Source organism: Empidonax traillii, unplaced genomic scaffold (genome assembly GCF_003031625.1).
Source record: "Empidonax traillii isolate 1590-97213 ecotype Southwest subspecies unplaced genomic scaffold, ASM303162v1 scaffold69:size3087049, whole genome shotgun sequence".
NCBI lineage: Eukaryota > Metazoa > Chordata > Aves > Passeriformes > Tyrannidae > Empidonax > Empidonax traillii.
In genome coordinates, this window is record NW_020955262.1 from 622,575 (window position 1) to 641,705 (window position 19,131).

The following is a 19,131-nucleotide window of genomic DNA, read 5'->3' on the forward strand; positions in this document are numbered from 1 at the left end:
TTTTATTGACATATCTGACTGGTTTTGTAGGGCTCACCAAAGAAACCTACAGCCAGTGCAGTGCAGAACTTGTAACCACCATGCTCTCAGACACGTCAGGCTTGTATTACCTGAAACAAATACTGGTCAAAGTGGAGATAACATTTAGACATTTGCTTTAAAGTGTAGCATCCTTTCCACCTGCCAGTGTAGGCCGCAGAAGATACAATCTAGTTAGCATATTACTGACAGGATGATGAGAAAGCTCCTGTCAGACACTGGCCAGCCGGGTGTTTGAGACGAAACACACAGCCCCAGCTGACTAGTTAGGGAGAGACTGGTGAGGTACAATTACAGAGGCATATGACAAGCTTTCATGCTTGAGTGACTTGAGAACCGATGACATGGCTTTAAACAGCAATCCTTCCTACCTCCGGTCACAAAACAGCAATAAGTCAACTGATGCACTGTTGTAAAATCATGATTTATTCCTTTGCTTTGAATACATGAGAGTGTGGTATGATGTTCTGGTAGACTACCACAGCAGGTGCACTTGGGGCCGAAACATCTAGAGCCTGCCTCCAGCATGCATAAAATCAATGCTGTAGTTCAGCCTTCCTCTAAAAAGCCAACCACAGCACTTTAATAATTTATAGAAAGACTGAATTAAAAAATTATTTATACTGAAACTCATACAGCTCCATGTAACTAATAAGAATACATGCAGATGCAGTAACGTGTGAGAAAACAGTGCTGTGCAAGAACATGCAGCATGACATTTAGGAAAGGTCTTCCCTTTTTTACTGCCAAAGTGAAATAACTAACAGCCACCTCTATGAACAGATCAATCCCTTTGTTTCATTCATCCTTTCCCTTAATCCAAAACCATATAATTTGTTTCTCTTTCATAGTTTACTGTTCAAAAGACAGAAATGGTAATTTTTGCTACAAACAGATCTTACAGAGCATAATCCTCAGGCTAGCTGAATCCATCTCACTCTAAACGCTAAGCCTGAAGCAAGCTGTGAGGTTGGTGATAATCACATTATTAAGGTGGTTGGAAAGTCAAGCTAATAAAAGAATCAACAGTTAGGGCAAATAGTGACCCAGAAGCTATAACAGAATGGAGTAGTGGGAAGTTTCCACTTACATCTTGGTAGTAATTGGAAGGGCTAGCAGACGAATATCTCCACCAAAGGAGTTTTAAAGGAGATAAAACCACAGAAAATCAATTTAAAGGAAGATGCAAGGAATACACAGCAACTGCAAAGATCTGACAATGACCAAAAAACAAAGCCTGCTTGGCTGAAATAAAATATAAGCTGAAACACACCCTCAAGGTAAGGCAGTACTTTTTTTCTTCTAATTAAAAAACACTAATAAAAATAGGCTACTGTCTTTTCTCTTTCCTTTTTTTTTCCTCTGAAGTAAAAATTTTTAAGTATAGCATCATTTCCTCTCCCTTTTTTCCATAAGGGGACTGATCCTTTACTCAAGTATGATAAAAGTATATAGGGCAGAAATGCTAGACAAAGAATTCCTGTGCAAAAGTAAGTGCAATTCTCCATTCCTGGCCCCCACAAGAAGGGTGAGGAGAAAGTGAGCAAGGCCTTGAATTATGCCTTTTGTTATCAGTCACTGCCCTGAGATAGTGAACCGAAACAGAGCTGATAACTTGAAGGTGACATCACAACCCAGTCTTCATGAACTGACATAAACACTTGATATTCACTTAACCCCAAAGATAAGGCACAACTCCCTTAACAGAAAGTTGTACTTGATAGCACTGTTTTTGAACAAACAATCTTTTCAAGTATCAAGCTCTAATTTAGGAATATTAAAACATGACCTTTGCAACACAAAGTACCAGCCTGTGTGTTTTGTATGGAATAGTAAAACAGCACAAAGCTCATAAAGGCTACTGTCCAGATACATGTCATTTGCTTATTGTACATCAAGCAATCCATATTTTAAAGAAGAAATACCTTATGCCAAATCACATTTAATCATTCTTGGCAATTCCATTAAATTCCTACGAGTGATACTGAGAAGCATTTAACTTACTTTTAATCTACACTGCTCTGTAAAGAAGCAAGCCACACATCAGTCCTGTTCTGCTTAGGAAAGAGACGAGCAGGTAGCAGTTCTCTGAACCAAAGCTCTTGATAAGCCAGGTCTGTTTTTTTTGTTTTATCAGAACTCACTAGTCCAAATGAAAATTAACCCTATCCTGTATCAGAAGTGGATACAACATGGTGTAGCAGTAATTTTGTTTAGCTATGACTTAAGTAATGGTAGTAGACTGAAAAAATAACGAGAAGAAAGTGCTTTTTTGAATTTGATCTGCAATCTTTTTGAATTTGATCTGCAATCTATTCACATTCACAGCTTGGGGACACTCTCCAGGACACCCAAATGCCACCACAAATGTGTGAAAAGTGATATAAATTATTTTCAACTGAGGACACCAGGAAGATGATTATCAATTCATTAAAGGCTTTGGAATAAACAGTTGAATTGTTTACAAAGTGAAAGTTTCTCACAACCAGGATATTTATATCTGTTGTTCTGTAGTGACTCCCAAAGAGCCTGGAATCTGAACAAATAAGTAAGGTGGCAGAGATCAGCGCAGGCTAACTCTGATACCTCATCTTCTCTTGTCATATCACAGCAATAGAGACTAGCTAAGATTTTCAGGCTAAAAAAAAAAAAAAACAAGTCTCAAATCGATCCAAGTGCAGGCTGAGAGTACAACTCTAAATCGTGTTAAGCAGATGGACACGTGCCCACCTGCAAGATGTACCTTCCACAGGCACAGAGCTGCCATCATGATTCCTATCTCCTCTCTACTGGAGCAGTAAAAGAGGCTTGACTGTGGCATCATTGGAGATGAGCTTTTTTAATAGTGTATTTCTTTTCTTTTTCTACCTTTCCCCCCCCCCTTAAACATGGCAAGCTGCGTTCCAGACTGGCAAACTGGGGGAAAAAAAATAAATCTGACTCCACAGTTTTGCTACATCATGTGAGCTTCTACTAAGACAGGTTCTTTGAAAGGGCTTTCTCTTCAAATTCTATCTGCCCATTCAGGCGGTCTTATTAGTGTGCTGTAATGCTCAACTCTTCCCTGAGCCATTTCAGGAAGGGGAGAAGAGAAAAACCCTGTAATAGAATATGGACATTTCCTAAGATTTCCTAAGTCTTTGGTGGTCAAAAAGTATATCACAGACTACTACTCTGAAGATTGCCTAAATTCATTTACAATTTATTTTTCTGGTTTTCAGTTGTTCACGTGGCCTCTATTTGTATGATCCAACGTTTTACAGTTAGATAACTGCTACTACCTATGAGGATTGTAAAACCTGTCAGACTTTTATGACAGTTCTCTACCTTCAATTTACTTTTGACTCAAAAAAAATTTAAGCAGTTGTATCCTCCATTTAGAATCCAAAAATTCTCACTCCTTACATGCGCACATAGGTATTAGAAATCAGCACTTGCAAGTCTTTGAAAATAGTAACTTTTAGTGCTGTATCCAACCTTGTAACCATGTGTTCATTTATTTGGGACTACAAAGAGTAGTGTTCAGAAATATAAAGTGTATTTTCCACCACAGAAAGCATATTAAACAAAATGTTTTAGGCAGTACTGTCGAAAAAAAAAATTAAGGTGACTGTGCTTAATGGGCTAAAGATTCTGCATAAGGATTATACTCTATGATTAACGTTGGTTATAAAGTGACAGTCTTGTAGTGATGCAAAATAGGGTATTTTAAAAGCCTGTAAGATTCTGTGAAGAGTAAAACAAAATTACATCTGAATATTTAGGTATACTTTCAAAACAAAACACGACATTCTTTTATTAAGCAGTCTAAGCAGACATAAGGGAAAAAAAATTTAATGTGGGCACTAGAGTAAAGCCTTTAATTAAAAAACTGCTATTTTGAGTTGCATGTTATTGACAGTCCGAAGAGCTGCTCCAAATCAGAGATATTACAATGTGCACTCCCAAACCACTCTAACAAAGATGAATCTACCTATTACCAGGTTAGGATAGCAGCTATTATTACGGACCCTTGATTTCTTTCAAGTAGCTCCAATGGAATAAGCCACAAGTGAATAATAAAGATCTTATAATAGCCCTTAAGAATTCTTTTTAGGTTAGAAGGCACAGAAATGAACTCAGGAGAGTTAAAGAACTCTCATCTCCTGATAAGAAAAATAATTAACCTGACTTAATGTATCTGAGTAGGTCTTATATAAATCAGACTTTTGTACTTCAAGAGCCAGGCTAAAACCATATATTAGAAGAGTATGTAGATATTGTCTTATAAATGGAACATATCTAAAACCACAAAGGTCTGCAGGTCATTTTTTGAAATGTTCAATATATCCTACTTGAAAGGAGATGTGTGAAGTACTTACAGTGCTTAGTTTGCTCGAGGTAATAATGATTCTTCTCTCATGCAACATACTGGCATAAAGTTGCAGCATGTTGTTCACATCCACAGCAACAAAATATTCAGTGAGGTTTCTCTGTTTAAATAAATAAAATGTTTACAATATAACAACAGTAGTAGCTAAGTGGAACATTTTATATATTAGTTGTGAACATTTCTGAAAATTAGTAGGTGGGGGGGAAAAAAAACAAGCTAAAACAAATCCCTTTGCATTAAAATTTTTATGCTTTAAAAATAATTAATTGGTCTTTAAAATCAATGGAAAACTAACTGTGGTGTAAGTTATTAACACTTTGCTCACTTTGTTATGCTTGCAACCTACATTTGCCCTCTTGTTTTTTCAAATTTGAAAAAATACTGAATTGGTATCATATCAATAGCACCATATGCTTTAAGGTGACTTTTACTTCTGACCCAGGAACAGACCTTCCACCACTGTGCTAACTGTTCTGTCATAGTTACAGTAATAAAACTGCTACTTTTGCCAGGCTCTCCCAAAATCAACACATTTTATTCCATTTCAAGTACCCCAAAACAGCTCGTTGAAAAACACCAACACTTTTGCTTGAGCTGTATGTGCCAGGACATCAAACATCCAGAACTGGTGGCAGGTACTGGAGCCACCCTTTTCACCCTTGATAAGAACACCACTGTGGCTTTTATTAAAAAGCAAAGTTCAGACAACAGAAAAGTGGGAGAGAAAGAGAAAAATTTGAGGGGGGGGAGGGGGAATCTCTCTGTTCCAGCTAAACTTAACAGGATTTCTGCAGGGCACAGTGCCAGAGACACACAAGCTCTGAGTAAGCTAAAACAGCTACCAGCAAAAATGCCTGGGAAAGCAGCATATTTTTGTAAACACTAGAGAACATGTACAAAAATACATTAATACACCCCTCAATATGCAAAATATTTCATTTCACATATTCATTATCATATCTGCTACCAGAACTCTTACTCATCTCTTCTCAGGGGCAACAACATTACTGAACATTCGTGTAGGGGGTCTATCAAGGATGGGCCCCAGCCCAAGGACAGACATCAAAAGTGCAATTGTAGACTAACAGTCTATTCTGGATGTGGTCAGCACACAGCAGCAAGGTCATGCAGACCTGAAAAAACAGCCAGGGCAAGACAAATAGTAAAAGCGTCAGAGTGGGGTGACTTCCTTTTTGGACATACTGCAATATTAAATTAAAAAAAGAAACTGAAAAGATAAAGATCCAATGGATAATCCAGTTTCATGTAAATTCAGAAATGCATGATTAATGTGAACACATGGAATATTAGAGTTAATCTGGGTCCATGCTGCATAGAATTTTAGAAGAGAGAAAATACAGAGCTTTAAGGCTACAAACACTTCATTTAGAGAAAAACTTTGGTCTTTCAAGTGATACTTTTAAGTGGTTGTCAGAGGCTGATGTGCCATGAGAATTTGAGTCCAATTTACGTTGGACATCCTCTTACACTGCAGTTGATAATGGTGAGCTGATTCTCTGTTGCAAAAGCTGCAGTAAAAAAACAGTTTGCAATCTTGTACAGACCAATGTATCTTTGGCAGACAGTCACAGTTGTTTTTCTGTTACATCTGAAAACTTACTGCCCCTGAAATATGTGAACCTTACAACAAGAAATAAAAAAAATTCATTTTATTACTAATTTACTCTAATTACCTCATCTCTTCACTCCCTGCGTGTTCTAACTCTCCATTAGTACCATACTATTTTGATTCATACTGAAAGGATGAAGTTTTTACTAATGGAGTGAAAAATAATTACAAAAAAAGCACCTTGAAATTATTTTACCTTTCTACCACAGAACCAGAAAAATAAATTTCCAGTGGCACCACCCCAAGATCCTCCATCAGTCAGAGGCCCAGACAGATGCTTCTCAACATTTTCTTCAGGTTGAACCCATAACACACCTTCTAACTTCCAAAATTACGTTCTATTAGAACCCCAATCAATAAGCTAAAACAAGAGATCTCTTAGAGGAATTAAACACAAAAGGTGAAACAGATGAAAACATGCATTTAAAAACTAAGCCCTGTCCTGCCAAGTGAGCCCACACAATAAGGGTCCTCTCTTTCATCCCTCTATACAACAACTTGCCCAAGTTTTGTGGGCTGCATCTACAGAAGGGGTCATTATTTCTAAGTGTAAAAATGCACATCCATACATCCATATTTCAATTTCAGATTTAAAGGCAAGAGTGGAAAACAGAAAGCTTCGAAGCTCCTTTATTGGATGCTATCCAGCTGAACAGGTCATAGAGAATGTGCTCTGAGATGTCACATTTGCAATCTACCCACAGCACCACCAAGAATTTAGCATCTACAGAATGCAAATCTTTGTAAGGAAAAGAAAACAAAAACAATAAAAACTTGGTTAGTATTCAAGTGTAAGCAGGTACAGCATGTTTTCAGAAAGCCTGAAACAATGCCCTCCTGCACAAAAAAAAAAAAAAAAAAAAAGACTGCATATCTTGATAGCTGAATTTGCAGCTTAGCAATGCAGTGTTTAAAGGGCAAGTATTCACAGAACACAAGGTGCACAAGTAGAATATATTTTATATAAGTAACCCAAATAAACGCAAAGAAGCCAAGTAATTATGAACAAAGGGTGGATATAGCAGTGGTCAAAAATGCCCTGTTAATGTTTTTAAATGGGTTAATGAATGCAACAGTAACTACTAGCTAAAGGTTGTAATAATAGACATTAATCATCTTCTAAAAACAGTTAGAGAAAAAAAAAAGCTCTTCTTGATAAAAGCAAAAGTTCAGCCCAACCCAGAACGAGGCTAAATAAGAAACAGAATACTTACGCTTTCAGGGATTGTTGGCAATCCAGTTAAATCAGGAGTAATGAAATACGAGTGCTGATCAATGGGAAAAAAATAATTTATAATTTATGCACACAGAAAAAATAAAATTCTCTTCTTAAAAACCCAGCATTTAGGATTTCCAGCCCCATCTTTGTTAAAGCAAATAGCCATTTTTCCAATAACATTCTTACCACTACTAGACAAAGAATTAAGCAGACCACAACATGAAATGACAAGCTCTGGTTCAACACAGCACACAAATCAAGGGAACAAAATGCTGGACTGCAGTTTTGAAACAACACTAAAATTAAGTCAGCTTTAAGTGTTGTCACGAGCCTGAGAGTAGCACTGATTAACTTAAGCACTGAATTAAAAATTGGAAAAAAATAACAGTTAAACGAAAAAATGTAAAATTAGAATGGAAAAGAAAAATCATTCTCATGAGAAAATAATTTAGAATAGAACAGAAATATTATTACTAGATATACACATTCTCTTCTCTTTCCAAACATCTTTTAATCAAAAATGTGCTAGTAGAAATGCTTGAGATTCCGCAACCATTTATGAATTACATTAGCAATTTTATGCATCTTAGTTTAAGACCATCTAGGATGTAAATATAAAATGGATTAAACTGAAAACAGATGTAATGTAAATTACTCTTATTAATCGAATGCTCTTAATAGTTATCAGACACGGATTTAGCTCAGTATTTTAAGGCTTTTTGACTTATTCTAAATCTTGAAAGGGTAAGAACACTTAGGACATACTAAGTAAATATGATAATTATTGACTTTTTGGGTTTTGTTTTTAATTGAATTTTGACATTTTTAATAGACTTTGTTTTCACAATATATTTTTAAATTGTAATAACAACACAAAGACACAGTTTGTTTTCAAGTCAAACTTGAAAAAGATAGACCAAAACAAAGATATTAAGACATTAAATGTGTCTTGCATTCAAGAAAAAAAAAATTAATACTATTAAGTCTGTGTAGGAGACTTATTAAACCAGCTTGATACATTTAATAGAAAATTCTTCCCACAAATTAGGTCATTTGGCAATAGTTAAAATTTAAGGCAAAAAATTGGCTTTAAAACAACATCCCATAAACATCATACCACTTGCACAATAAATATCACTGCTTATTGTTTTGCATCAACAGAGAAAAAAAAAGCTGAGACTTTTTCCCAGTCAAGAACAGGAATTCAGATTAGAATATCTATATTCTTCAGAAGTACAGTGAAAATATAACATTATTTCCTATATGTAATAAGGTCACAGAATATTTATCAAAAGATTTCTGAGTAATAAAGTTAATAACTTAGAGAAGTAATTATTTATAATTAACAAAGTAATAATATTTCACTCATTAAACAGAAAAGGAAGCCAGAACGATTGAGAAGCAAAGGCCATTACTGCAGTCATTAGGAGTCATAAAGCAGCAAAAATAATGTGTATGGAGTCCTTGCACATCTTTGTGAACTCCCTTAGGAAGATGTATGACCTTGGAAGAGATACTAAATTAATAGTTGCTGTCCTGCATAAAGTTTTCTCTAAAAAGGACCCTAGAAAATGCAAGTTTTGTTCATCAATTCAAGGATTATGATGCACGCACACATAGCTATGAAGTTTGATTTAAAGAGAAAAGGTACATTAATATCAGACTGCTCTTTTAGGCTAAAGACAGCAGCAGAATCTCCCAAAGGACAGGTACAAATAAGCCTGAAATCAAGAGATATCCGATAGCAAGTAATTATTTCTTTAATTGCAATAGGCTTTAGACAGTCAGTGCCTTTTAAACTCACCGATACAAGACAAGGTTGATTTTTCAAAACTTGCTCACTTGTAAAAATCATCTCTTGGTTCTTATGTAAGATGAGAGAAAGATTGAACAATTGACTTTTTAGTTTTTCAGCAAAAAAGGCCAAAGTTGGCTCTAATGTTTCTAAGATTCCATGTATAAAATAGTGGTTGAAAATAGGTTTTCTTCTTTTTATTTCTCCCACATTTGAATTCAGACTTAGCTAGCTTTTCCGACAAAACAAAACAAACAAAAAACAAACAAACAAAAACAACAAAAAAAATCCCACCAAAAACCTAACAAAACCCAAACAAAAACAAACACACCCCCCCCAAACAAAAACAAACAAACAAAAACAAACAGAAAACCCACTTTTTCTAGCTCTCTATGGGTAAAAGAAAAGTGACCTAATTAAATTTAAGGTCAGGTTTCATTAGAACAAATGCTGACTATTTGTTATTCAGCTGCAGACTATTTGTTACCAGGACCAAGAGGTGAGAGCAGAACTTGGTCCCTAACTGGACCAAGGCATTTTGGTGTCCTCTTAACCAAGGATTACTTGAAAACACCACATATCCAGATAATGGGTTTAATTTATGCATAGTAATACACACACAATCCTAAGTACCACCGGGGGCTGCCACCCAAACCCTGCTGCAATCCACCCTGCTGCACACCCAAGGGAATGAGGGAGGGATCTTGCTAATTCTGCACCATGAAATTTGAACTACACTGATCCTGGCACAAAGAAAAGCCATGATGTCACTTCTACCATTATTTTTCTGACTATGATTTCTTTTTAAGTCTATTATTACTGGAGTTTCCAGTCCAGCTTATTTACAATGTATCAGGACCAAGAAAGAAACATCACTGCAAAAGACCAGGCACACAGAGTAAAAATAGAAAGTGGCCATAACCATTTCCCTGCAGCACTCAGCATTACGAAGCCAAAGATGCCTGTAGATCCAACAAGCACCAGGAGTCCAGGTAATCTATTCCTTCCTGCTCTGCCCCATCTGAACCCCCAATATTTGCTCAACTGTCCCTGGCAAGAGGTTTGAATTTAGATAATCGCTGCTCAGCTAGAAAGATTACAATACTCTTTGATGTAACAAGCTACTGGGAACAAGGTGTAATTGAGGAAAAAAAACAATTCCAAAGCCATACAACATTGAAATAAAACCAACAAGTATCAACTTCATTGCAAGCAGTTTGTCATTCCACTGTAGCCAACTGTATTCACCACCACGTTCATTTTGAGGTGGGCAAGTTCTATGCAAGATGAACTGCAACACTGAGAACTCTTTGTAAGGAATGCAAGGAAGAAACCCTAAAACTTCTCTATGTCCCTCTGAACCACAGGACTTTAGAAGGATATTTTATAAGGGGTTTCAGAGTTGCCAAATTATAATTGGTTTTAATACTGCAATTAATGACAGAAAAAATATTATTTGATATACAGAGGTATTTCTGGCAAAGGTACTAGGAACTGAAACATTGCACTGACAACAGAAGGAAAAAAACCTTATCAACAGAGAAAATTCCAACTGCAGCCTCAAAACCCAGTATTGTTCTGGTGAAAAACAATAAACAAGACTGGAAGGACTTCCAAACACAGTTGATTAGCTCTGTGCAAGGCGGGAAAATATTAGGTCTCTGTAGCCTAGTGAAAACCAAGGGATTTGAAACATGACAAATTAAAATAAAATAAAGGTGGCATTGTGTTAAGCAGCAAGGGTCAGTAACTGCTGGAACAGAAGTGGTAGACTCTTCCTTTGTCTATGCTTTCATTGTAGGGTTTTTTTAGAGTCTGTGCTTACTTCAACTGAAGTACTGGCTTTAGTTATAAAATAAATGATTTGAAATTAACAAGAAATGACACAAATAAGGTCAAGATAAATAATCTAATGATCTTTCAGTGTGTGCATGTGTAAGGGAAGCCTTTACAAAAATCCCTTCTTTCTCCGTCCTGCAAACTGTGCTGGTTCAATCAAGAAACAGCTATTTACGCACTGTTACTGACAAGTGCAGTAACTGTACAGATGCTCTGAACATGCACAATGTCTTGGAGATAATAGAGGTTCTGTATGGGCTTCATATTTCGCACAAGCTCTACAACTGTAAGCTATTTCCATTTAAAACTTTTGGAACTGTAACAATGACAGGTTCACTTTTTGATGTTTCTGCAATAACATCATCTTGTCACACATTCAGTGCCCTGTCCCACATCCCAGAAAGTCAGAGCACAAAAGCAAGGTAGGCCTGGACACATTCTTTCACCTCGATGTGATGAAAGCTTCCCATAACAGAGTGCACTTCTACTGTTCTTACAACATTTTTGCATGATTAAGCAAAACTAGGACGAAGGGGAAGCAGGATGGGAAAGCAGCCAGCTTACACAGACTTTTGTCCAATCCTGCAAGTCCACCTACTCAGACATCAGAGGCAATAAAACTGAGTTAGTGTCTCCTCATGCACAGCAGGAGAAACCAAAATTGTCTACATGAAACAGCTGGAAGCACAAAGAAGTAGTTCTAGCACTGTCAGATCCCACTGCAGTTTACTTTCTCATCCATAGAGCAAAATTCAAATTTCTGCTTCTTTATGAGTACAGCTTTCAGAAAACAATATGAGACCAAGACAAACTCTACCCTGCACAGAGGGAAAAAAAAAAAGAAAAAAAGAAGAAAAGGTCGTCCAATCCTGTTAATGATGGGAAGCTACATAAATTTACTCTTTCAAAGGGTTGGGATTTCCTTTTGTTTCAACTTCACCTACTATTTCCTAATCAGTAATCAGAGTAGGAATAAAAAAGAAAAAATACTTACCACACTTAAACTGACTAAAGCATTTGCCTTTGGCACAGGATGGCTATACAATGATTTTAACAAATCATTTGAGTCATTTTCCTGTAGAGAATATTTTTAAAAGTTAGTTAATTATCATATAAAAACTAATTACTACTTACTACACATCAAACTATATGTTACCAAAGAGTATAAACATTTAATGACAAAAACAATTGTAATATTTAAGTATTTCACTATGAATTAAGCATAAAATTCAGGCCAGCTTTGTCTCTCATAAAATGATGGTATCTGCAATTTAAGCCAACCTCTTACATTTCCCCATATTCTCCTTGAATGAATCACATCATTTGCAACTGAAAACTGTGAAAACTGTCCATGCATCCTGCACATCATCTTCCTAAAACTGTTAGCCAGGACATAGGTCTATTTAAAGTTTTACTAAATGTGCAGCTACATATCTATATTGTATACTATAAAAATGCTTCATCAGAACACACAAAACAAGATAATCAACAAGACTTTGGGTCTAGCTCTTGGCCAGATGAACAGTGCCTGGGGCCAGGAGGGAGCAATGTCCTCCAACAGCCTCCCCTGCAACAGGTGTGCCACCAGGCAGTGTAACAAAATGCTTCAGCACACTGCTAAAACTTTCTGACCCATCAAAGCAGTTTTCTTAACATATAAAACAACAAAACACACAACCCTGCTACTTTAATTGCTTCAAGTAATAGCTGCAATGCCAGCACTGGTGATCAAAACAACACCCACCCCCTTCTGCAAATAGAACCTTAATAACAATTTTTTTCTATTACAGTGAAATTGGGGCCCAAACCAAGTTCTCATTAGAGCATTTGTAAGACATATATTTTCCTCACTTTACTGAAACACATAGCTAACACCAAACTTTCCTACTGCACTTCCTTTTTAAATAAAATATCATCATTATCTATACTCCATTTACTATAATGCAGACTTATTGCTTATTCTATACCTCATGCATTTTTGAAGTGTCAGCTTCTCCAGTCAACAGCATATGGCTGAATACTGATGCCTTTTTTTTTTTTTTAATTGTAATCTAGTACAGAGTATAGTTTAAGTAGAAAGGTATAGCTTTAATGTTCCCAGTAAAGACAGATGCCAGTAGTTCCTTTGCTGTGTAATGCTGGAATACATCTAATTGCTCATGAATATGCAAACTAAACTATCATGATTCTTCACCAAATGCTGCAAGTAATTTTGTCCTGCTAGCTGAGACGACAGAATTACGAGAGTTAGTTTTTAGTTAATATGAAGGGTGAAACAGTACATCATATTTTATACAGTTCTGAACAAAACGTGTTTGCAGCTGATAATCAGATAGTTCCAGAGATCTACAGTTTACAATCGATACGTCACAGCCCTCCAGTGATGTGACACTTTGCTCACACTTCACCCAGGACTTGTCTATGCTGAGACTGACACTTTTTAAAGGTATATTTTCAGCAGCTTTTTAAGACTAATGTGGGATTCAAGTGACTGTGGCAGCTGTATGTTCAGATTCTTTGAATTTCAGTAAGACGAATATACTTACTACTAAAGCCAATTAAAACTTTAAACTTCTTAAAAGTATAGAATTCCTTTTCAGCATTTCAAATGGTGACTATTATTTCAAGGAAAGTATTTTACACAAAGAACTAGAATATCTAAAATTACCTGTTCTTTAGCCAAATAATCAGCCAGGGTATTTAGGAGCTTGTAGTACACCTCAAACCATGGTAGGTAACTAAAAGAGGAGGAAAAAATGGTTTAATAAAATATCAATGTATTTTTCCAGTGCTTATAAAATACTACCATAACTGATCTGACTTGCACAATTTTATAATATTTTTACATACAAGGAAAAAGCATATAAAACTTTTCCCACAAATTTGATGGTATGTCACTGATACATAGGTAGATAGACAGACAGAGAAACAGATTTTTTTATGCTGGGCACCTGTTTCAAGTTCCACTAAGCACAGATTAGCTCATAATACTCAGACTTCTTATTTTAAAGGCACCAAAAAAACCATTTGAAACACTGTCAAATTTCCTTCCCACTATCATTAACTGTTAGAACTTTCAGTAGTTATTTGTAATTTTGAAATTCCACATCCTCCCATACCCGGTGTCCTGCCAGAACTGCTGCTTCCCAGGAGAATGGAAAGCAACTTGACCTGAGCAGACCAGGTACCCCATATTTGACAAGTGGTGCAATGCTGCACAGTAGTATAGATGTTGTATTATATGTAAGAATATGGTCTCCCTATAAAGCCATTTTTACAGATAGAATTAACTTCCAAAAATAAAAACATTTATCAATATGGTAAACATGCAGCATGTTAATCTGTGAATACTTAAGAGACTTTTAACACAAGTCTGTAGCCCATATGAGTGCAATACTCTCCCTGAGTTAAAAGGAATCCAAGATAAATAAGACACAACTGAAGAGCATGGGGAAAGAAATTCAAACACTGTAGAATCAATTCCATTTTTTGTCACCTACTTACAGAAGAGTTACCTTTAACAGTGACATCATCAGTGACCACATGCTAAAGACCTTTCCATCACCCATATTTAAGCTATTAGGTCTGATAAACTAAATAGTACCAGTATAAATTACACCTCATTTACAAATTACACATCCTCTCATGTCTGTGAGACATCTCTGTTTGAGATTAGAAGGGGGAGCTGGAAAGGAAATAAAGCCTGAAATGTTTTATTTATTTATATGCAATACTACAGACTTTGTTACTTGGTGCAGTGTAAATCTACAGACATGAATTTCTTAAAGGCTTTAGGGCATGTTGTGGACAGACCTTAAAATTCCAAATTTATATATTTTAGGAAACATTCTAACTGCAACTGTAAAAAAGTCCAGCATGCAGAACTAAATGTTTTCCCTGATAGGAAAAGGAAAGCTGTAAGGGGAAACCCTGGCTAGTAGAGAAGAAAGGGTTTTGTACAGTGAGTCCAGTGAAGGGTTATGTTTTCTTTTTAACACCTCTGTTCTCAGTACGCAGCTGGCAAAGCTGTAGAAACAGATCCCAGTTGTCAGGGGAAAAAAAAAAAAAAGAACAGCAGAAATCCGAACACAGGTATGCATTGTCTAGCAATCTTACTTTCTGCTATCCTTAAAAATGATTAAATGCTGGTTCTTAAAAAAACCCCAACACACAACACAAAAAGCAATCCCAAAAATAAACAACAAACCAACAAACCACAAAAACCCATCATGAATTTACTCTTGCCAAGCCAAAGAGACACAATGGCAATGATTTAATGATTTCCTTTAAAGCCACTGTATTAATGTCTTTATCACACTTGACCATACACTGTGCCAGCTATTAATCAAAACTACATCAACCTCTTAATGCTCACAGGCACTTTTAATGCTTGGTATTGTTGACAGTGGTTAAGGTGTGAGATTATTGCATTTGCTATTCAATATATTCTTATATAATCACAAAATTTACTTCAGTGCACCTGTGTAAGGTCACTCACAGCTAACAGGCGTGAACACTGCGCCCCCTTGTAAAACACCCATCATAACAGCACCTCAAACATCTGATCTTTGAGCTTTCTTTCACCTAGGACTCCTGTTCTATTATCTTCTGAAATCATGTTAACCTGGTTTTACACATGGCTGAAACACAGCCTAGATGGGCAAACAGAATTGTTCACCGCAGCGTTCAGAGTACCTGCAAATGTCAGAGCTACTGAGCAGCTTTACAGCCTCAAATTACAGCAGGGACTGGAACACTGTCCTAGGGTTTTGCCCAAGTCAAGGCACGAGGTAGGTACAAATTGTAAAACATTTTTATAACACAGGACACACAAATGGGTGAAACTATCTAAAGGTTTTCCACTCCGTTGCTATCGCTCTGCATTAGCAGCATACACGACCCCAGCATATTTTGCTGTCGAATACTCCAAAATCTCCTCTGATCATCTATTTTTCACATTGTAAACTCATGAACAGCATTCTATAAAAATAAATGCTCCTACTTGAATAAAATATTAACCATGCTTCTTTCCTGTGTGTATGAGCTCAACTCCTGTCTTACTGAGAAAAGAAAAATAAATGCAGTTTTTAAGTCTAGGCATAAAAGGGTCAAATTCATTATTTGAAATTAATGAACCTTAGCAAAAAGCCAAGGGAGAACTTTTGTTTCATACAGTGAGGCAGGGTGACCAGTGTACTTGCACAAGAATTTGTTCCCTTAGCAAAATCAGGCTGAAGATACACTTCTGTGTCTTCGTGTAACAAAAGTGCAAAGAAAAACATTGTAAAAACACACTACCTCAACACAGTTTATAAAAGTCAGTTTCCTTTGAGCTGAAAGGCTGGAAAAAGAATTGCTTTAATCCTTATAATCACAGACATGAGGTTAATAGGAATTCAATGTGCCTCTTAAACCTGAAAACTTAAAGAAATCAAAACAAGTACTCCATTACATTATATTGTATGAAACCAAAGGCTGCCAAAACCTGTCCTCTGCTTCTTTTCCACATAATCTTCAGGTCTTCAATAGAACAGTTTAATTGCAAAAGTTTTTGACAATATTTTTAATTATAATGTTCTTACTGCAACAAAATATCACAAAGACCTATTGGAAAGCAAAAAAAAAAGTTCCCTTCATATATTTCTTTTATAAATTTGCTAATTGTAATTAATTTGATATAATAAAGAATTGTTATATTTGTTGCTTTCATAAACAACAAAGAATGCATTTGTGTGTGTGCATATGGGATATATCTCTGGATTCAAAAATAAACACAGTTGTGTTTGTTCATAATAAGGACAACTCTCAGGCGGTATTTTAGATTCTCAGTTCAAAGACCTAGTGTAAGCTCTTCACATTTTGTAGCATCCTCAAGGTTGTCAGCCAACATTTTTGTCCTCTTATATCATAGGCCCATTTTGGAAGGCACATTTGTTAATAATCCTATTAATCTACTTCAACTACTCTAGTAAACAGATTTATTCATAGACAAACATTGCCATGATTATTAAAGCCTATGTTTTACATCTTTATCCAGTACATCAGATTGGATAAAGCATTGTAAACCAAATCATAGAATCTTTCCTGAATTGAGAACTGGACACAGGATCCAAGATGCCCCTCACCAGTGCCCAGTAGGGAGGACAACCACTGCCCTGGTGCTGCTGGTCACACTATTTCTGTAACCACCCAGGCACACATTGGCTCGTGTTCAGCGGCACCAGCACCCCCAGGTCCTTTTCTGAAGCTTTCCAGCCACTCTTCCCCCAGCCTGCAGCACTGCTTGGGCTTGTTAGGACCCAAGTGCAGAAAGCTGGCCCTTGGCCTTGTTGCCTTGTATGGCACTTCTGTGTGTGATAGCTAAAAACAAGAAGCATTGCCGGTAAAAGAATCTTCTTAGCTTGTCCTAATAGCAAATCTTGCAAAATTATTTAATCTTTGCTTTGCACAGAAGAACTAGTCTATGTACAGAAAAGTCATCCAACACACAAGTGTCCATCACCATGGATTATGTTGGGTAACAACAGAGACCTGTAATATACTATTCCTAACTCAAAACTGTCACACTAATATGTACCTTAACACCAGATAAAACCAAAATTAAAGTCCATTACTAGAAAGACCTTACCACCACATTTGTATTCATAAAATTATTTATGAGGAGTGCATTTTATAATTAATTAGCTGTTTTATGAAAACGTCAAAAGGTTATCCATGAAGCCCCTTCACAATAGATAAAGTAGAGGAAAAACAGGGCTTTACTGTTCAATTTTAATGTATGTAGAAACCTAAACTTCAAATAAAAACAATTTTGTTTCTTAAACTATGAAACCATTACTGGTTTCTTATTTATTTTCCTTTAATTGTACACATTTTCTTCACATTCCTCATGTTATAATCAATAGTTGTCTGAGAAACAAACATACAGGACAAACATAGGGCAACCTCCAACAACATACAAAAATTTCTCTAAATTTTTCTTCCATAATAAAGAGAAACATCAAAACATACACAGTATTGTTTTAATAGATATATATTCCCCGGTGGAGAATACAAGGGTTTTTATTTAAAAGTACAGCCACCGTCTGCCACAAAAACAAGAGACCAAGATATTTCATGGTTAATTAAAAACGTCCTTAGCATTTTCTTTCAGTCCAAATGAGCCATAAGGCAAGAGCTCAGACTTTTATTCAAAGTCACACATAACCCTTGTTGCCATAAGTAGACTTCCACCTCACTGGTGCTTCTGCTATAGCTCTGATAAAACTTTTACATTCATGAGTCAAAGGTTAAACAAAGGAGAGGAAATGTTTTCTGTCAAATAGTCAGGTAACCACTAACAGTCCTGAACTATCAGCAGGAATCTAACTTCTAGTAATCAAATAAAACTAAGGAAACTGCCTTTCCGTAGCTAAATGTCTAATGTCTAGAGGCTGCTTTTCTGTCTGGAAAATTGACACAAAATGTGTAAAATTGAAACATTCTGCTTCTAAGGGATTTGCCTAAAGGAAGAGTGAAAAAGCTTCAAGCACGGTCTGAACTGAAGAACTACAAAGCCTTACCACATAAACCTGTCTTCCTTATTAGAGCATTTCACTTGGAAACATAGGTGACAATTTTATAGTCATAAAATTAATGAAATCTGGGACTAAGCATTTTAATGGTGCATTTTGTGTTCCTCAGCATACCTAAGGTCAACCTCAGAGTCCATCAACAGTTTCAGGATTTTTAACAAATTATTTGTACTTTGTACAAAAACCATTCAAGTAATACAAAAACAATTTAATGTAAAACCAGAAAGTATTACTCCTACAGCAAGTAGCAGTGGTACTTAGAAACAACAGCCAGAAGAAATGAGTCTCCTTCTATTATTCAAAAGTGAACACTAAAGTTTCTATTGTGTCACTTAAAATCTCAACTAACAAAACCATTACCTAAAAATAGGGGAAAAAAGAAACAAACTAGGAGAAAAGATCCAGTGAACACAACAAAATATTTTACAATATGCCTACTGTGGTATCTTGCTGTCTTATGGGGTCACATTAGTTCAACAGTTTGTGGAGAGGGAGGAGGTGACACAGTAGGATCCTCACTGAGAGTTTCACAAAGCAGCCATGCAGTTTTTTAAAAAATAAATAAATAAATAAAACTCGCAAAGGAATCACACAACATATCTGGAGAATAATCCAAGATTTATTTTCTCACCTTACTATGGGTTTAGCATTTACTGGCACTTT

General features: G+C 36.1%; 1 protein-coding gene across 3 annotated transcripts in view; it reads right to left on the bottom strand.

The window, feature by feature from the left end:
- Positions 1-19,131, bottom strand: part of DENND1B (DENN domain containing 1B) — a 161,348-nt gene that overhangs the window by 70,369 nt on the left and 71,848 nt on the right. For 2 of the 3 annotated variants that reach the window (XM_027880389.1, XM_027880387.1), the window contains exons 6-10: positions 13,563-13,632; positions 11,889-11,969; positions 9,065-9,124; positions 7,256-7,309; positions 4,401-4,511 (exon numbers count right to left, since the gene is read on the bottom strand). In XM_027880389.1, coding sequence (XP_027736190.1) covers positions 4,401-4,511; positions 7,256-7,309; positions 9,065-9,124; positions 11,889-11,969; positions 13,563-13,632 — 376 coding nt within the window. The remainder of the gene's footprint in view (positions 1-4,400; positions 4,512-7,255; positions 7,310-9,064; positions 9,125-11,888; positions 11,970-13,562; positions 13,633-19,131) is intronic. The other variant, XM_027880388.1, reaches the window with a different exon arrangement.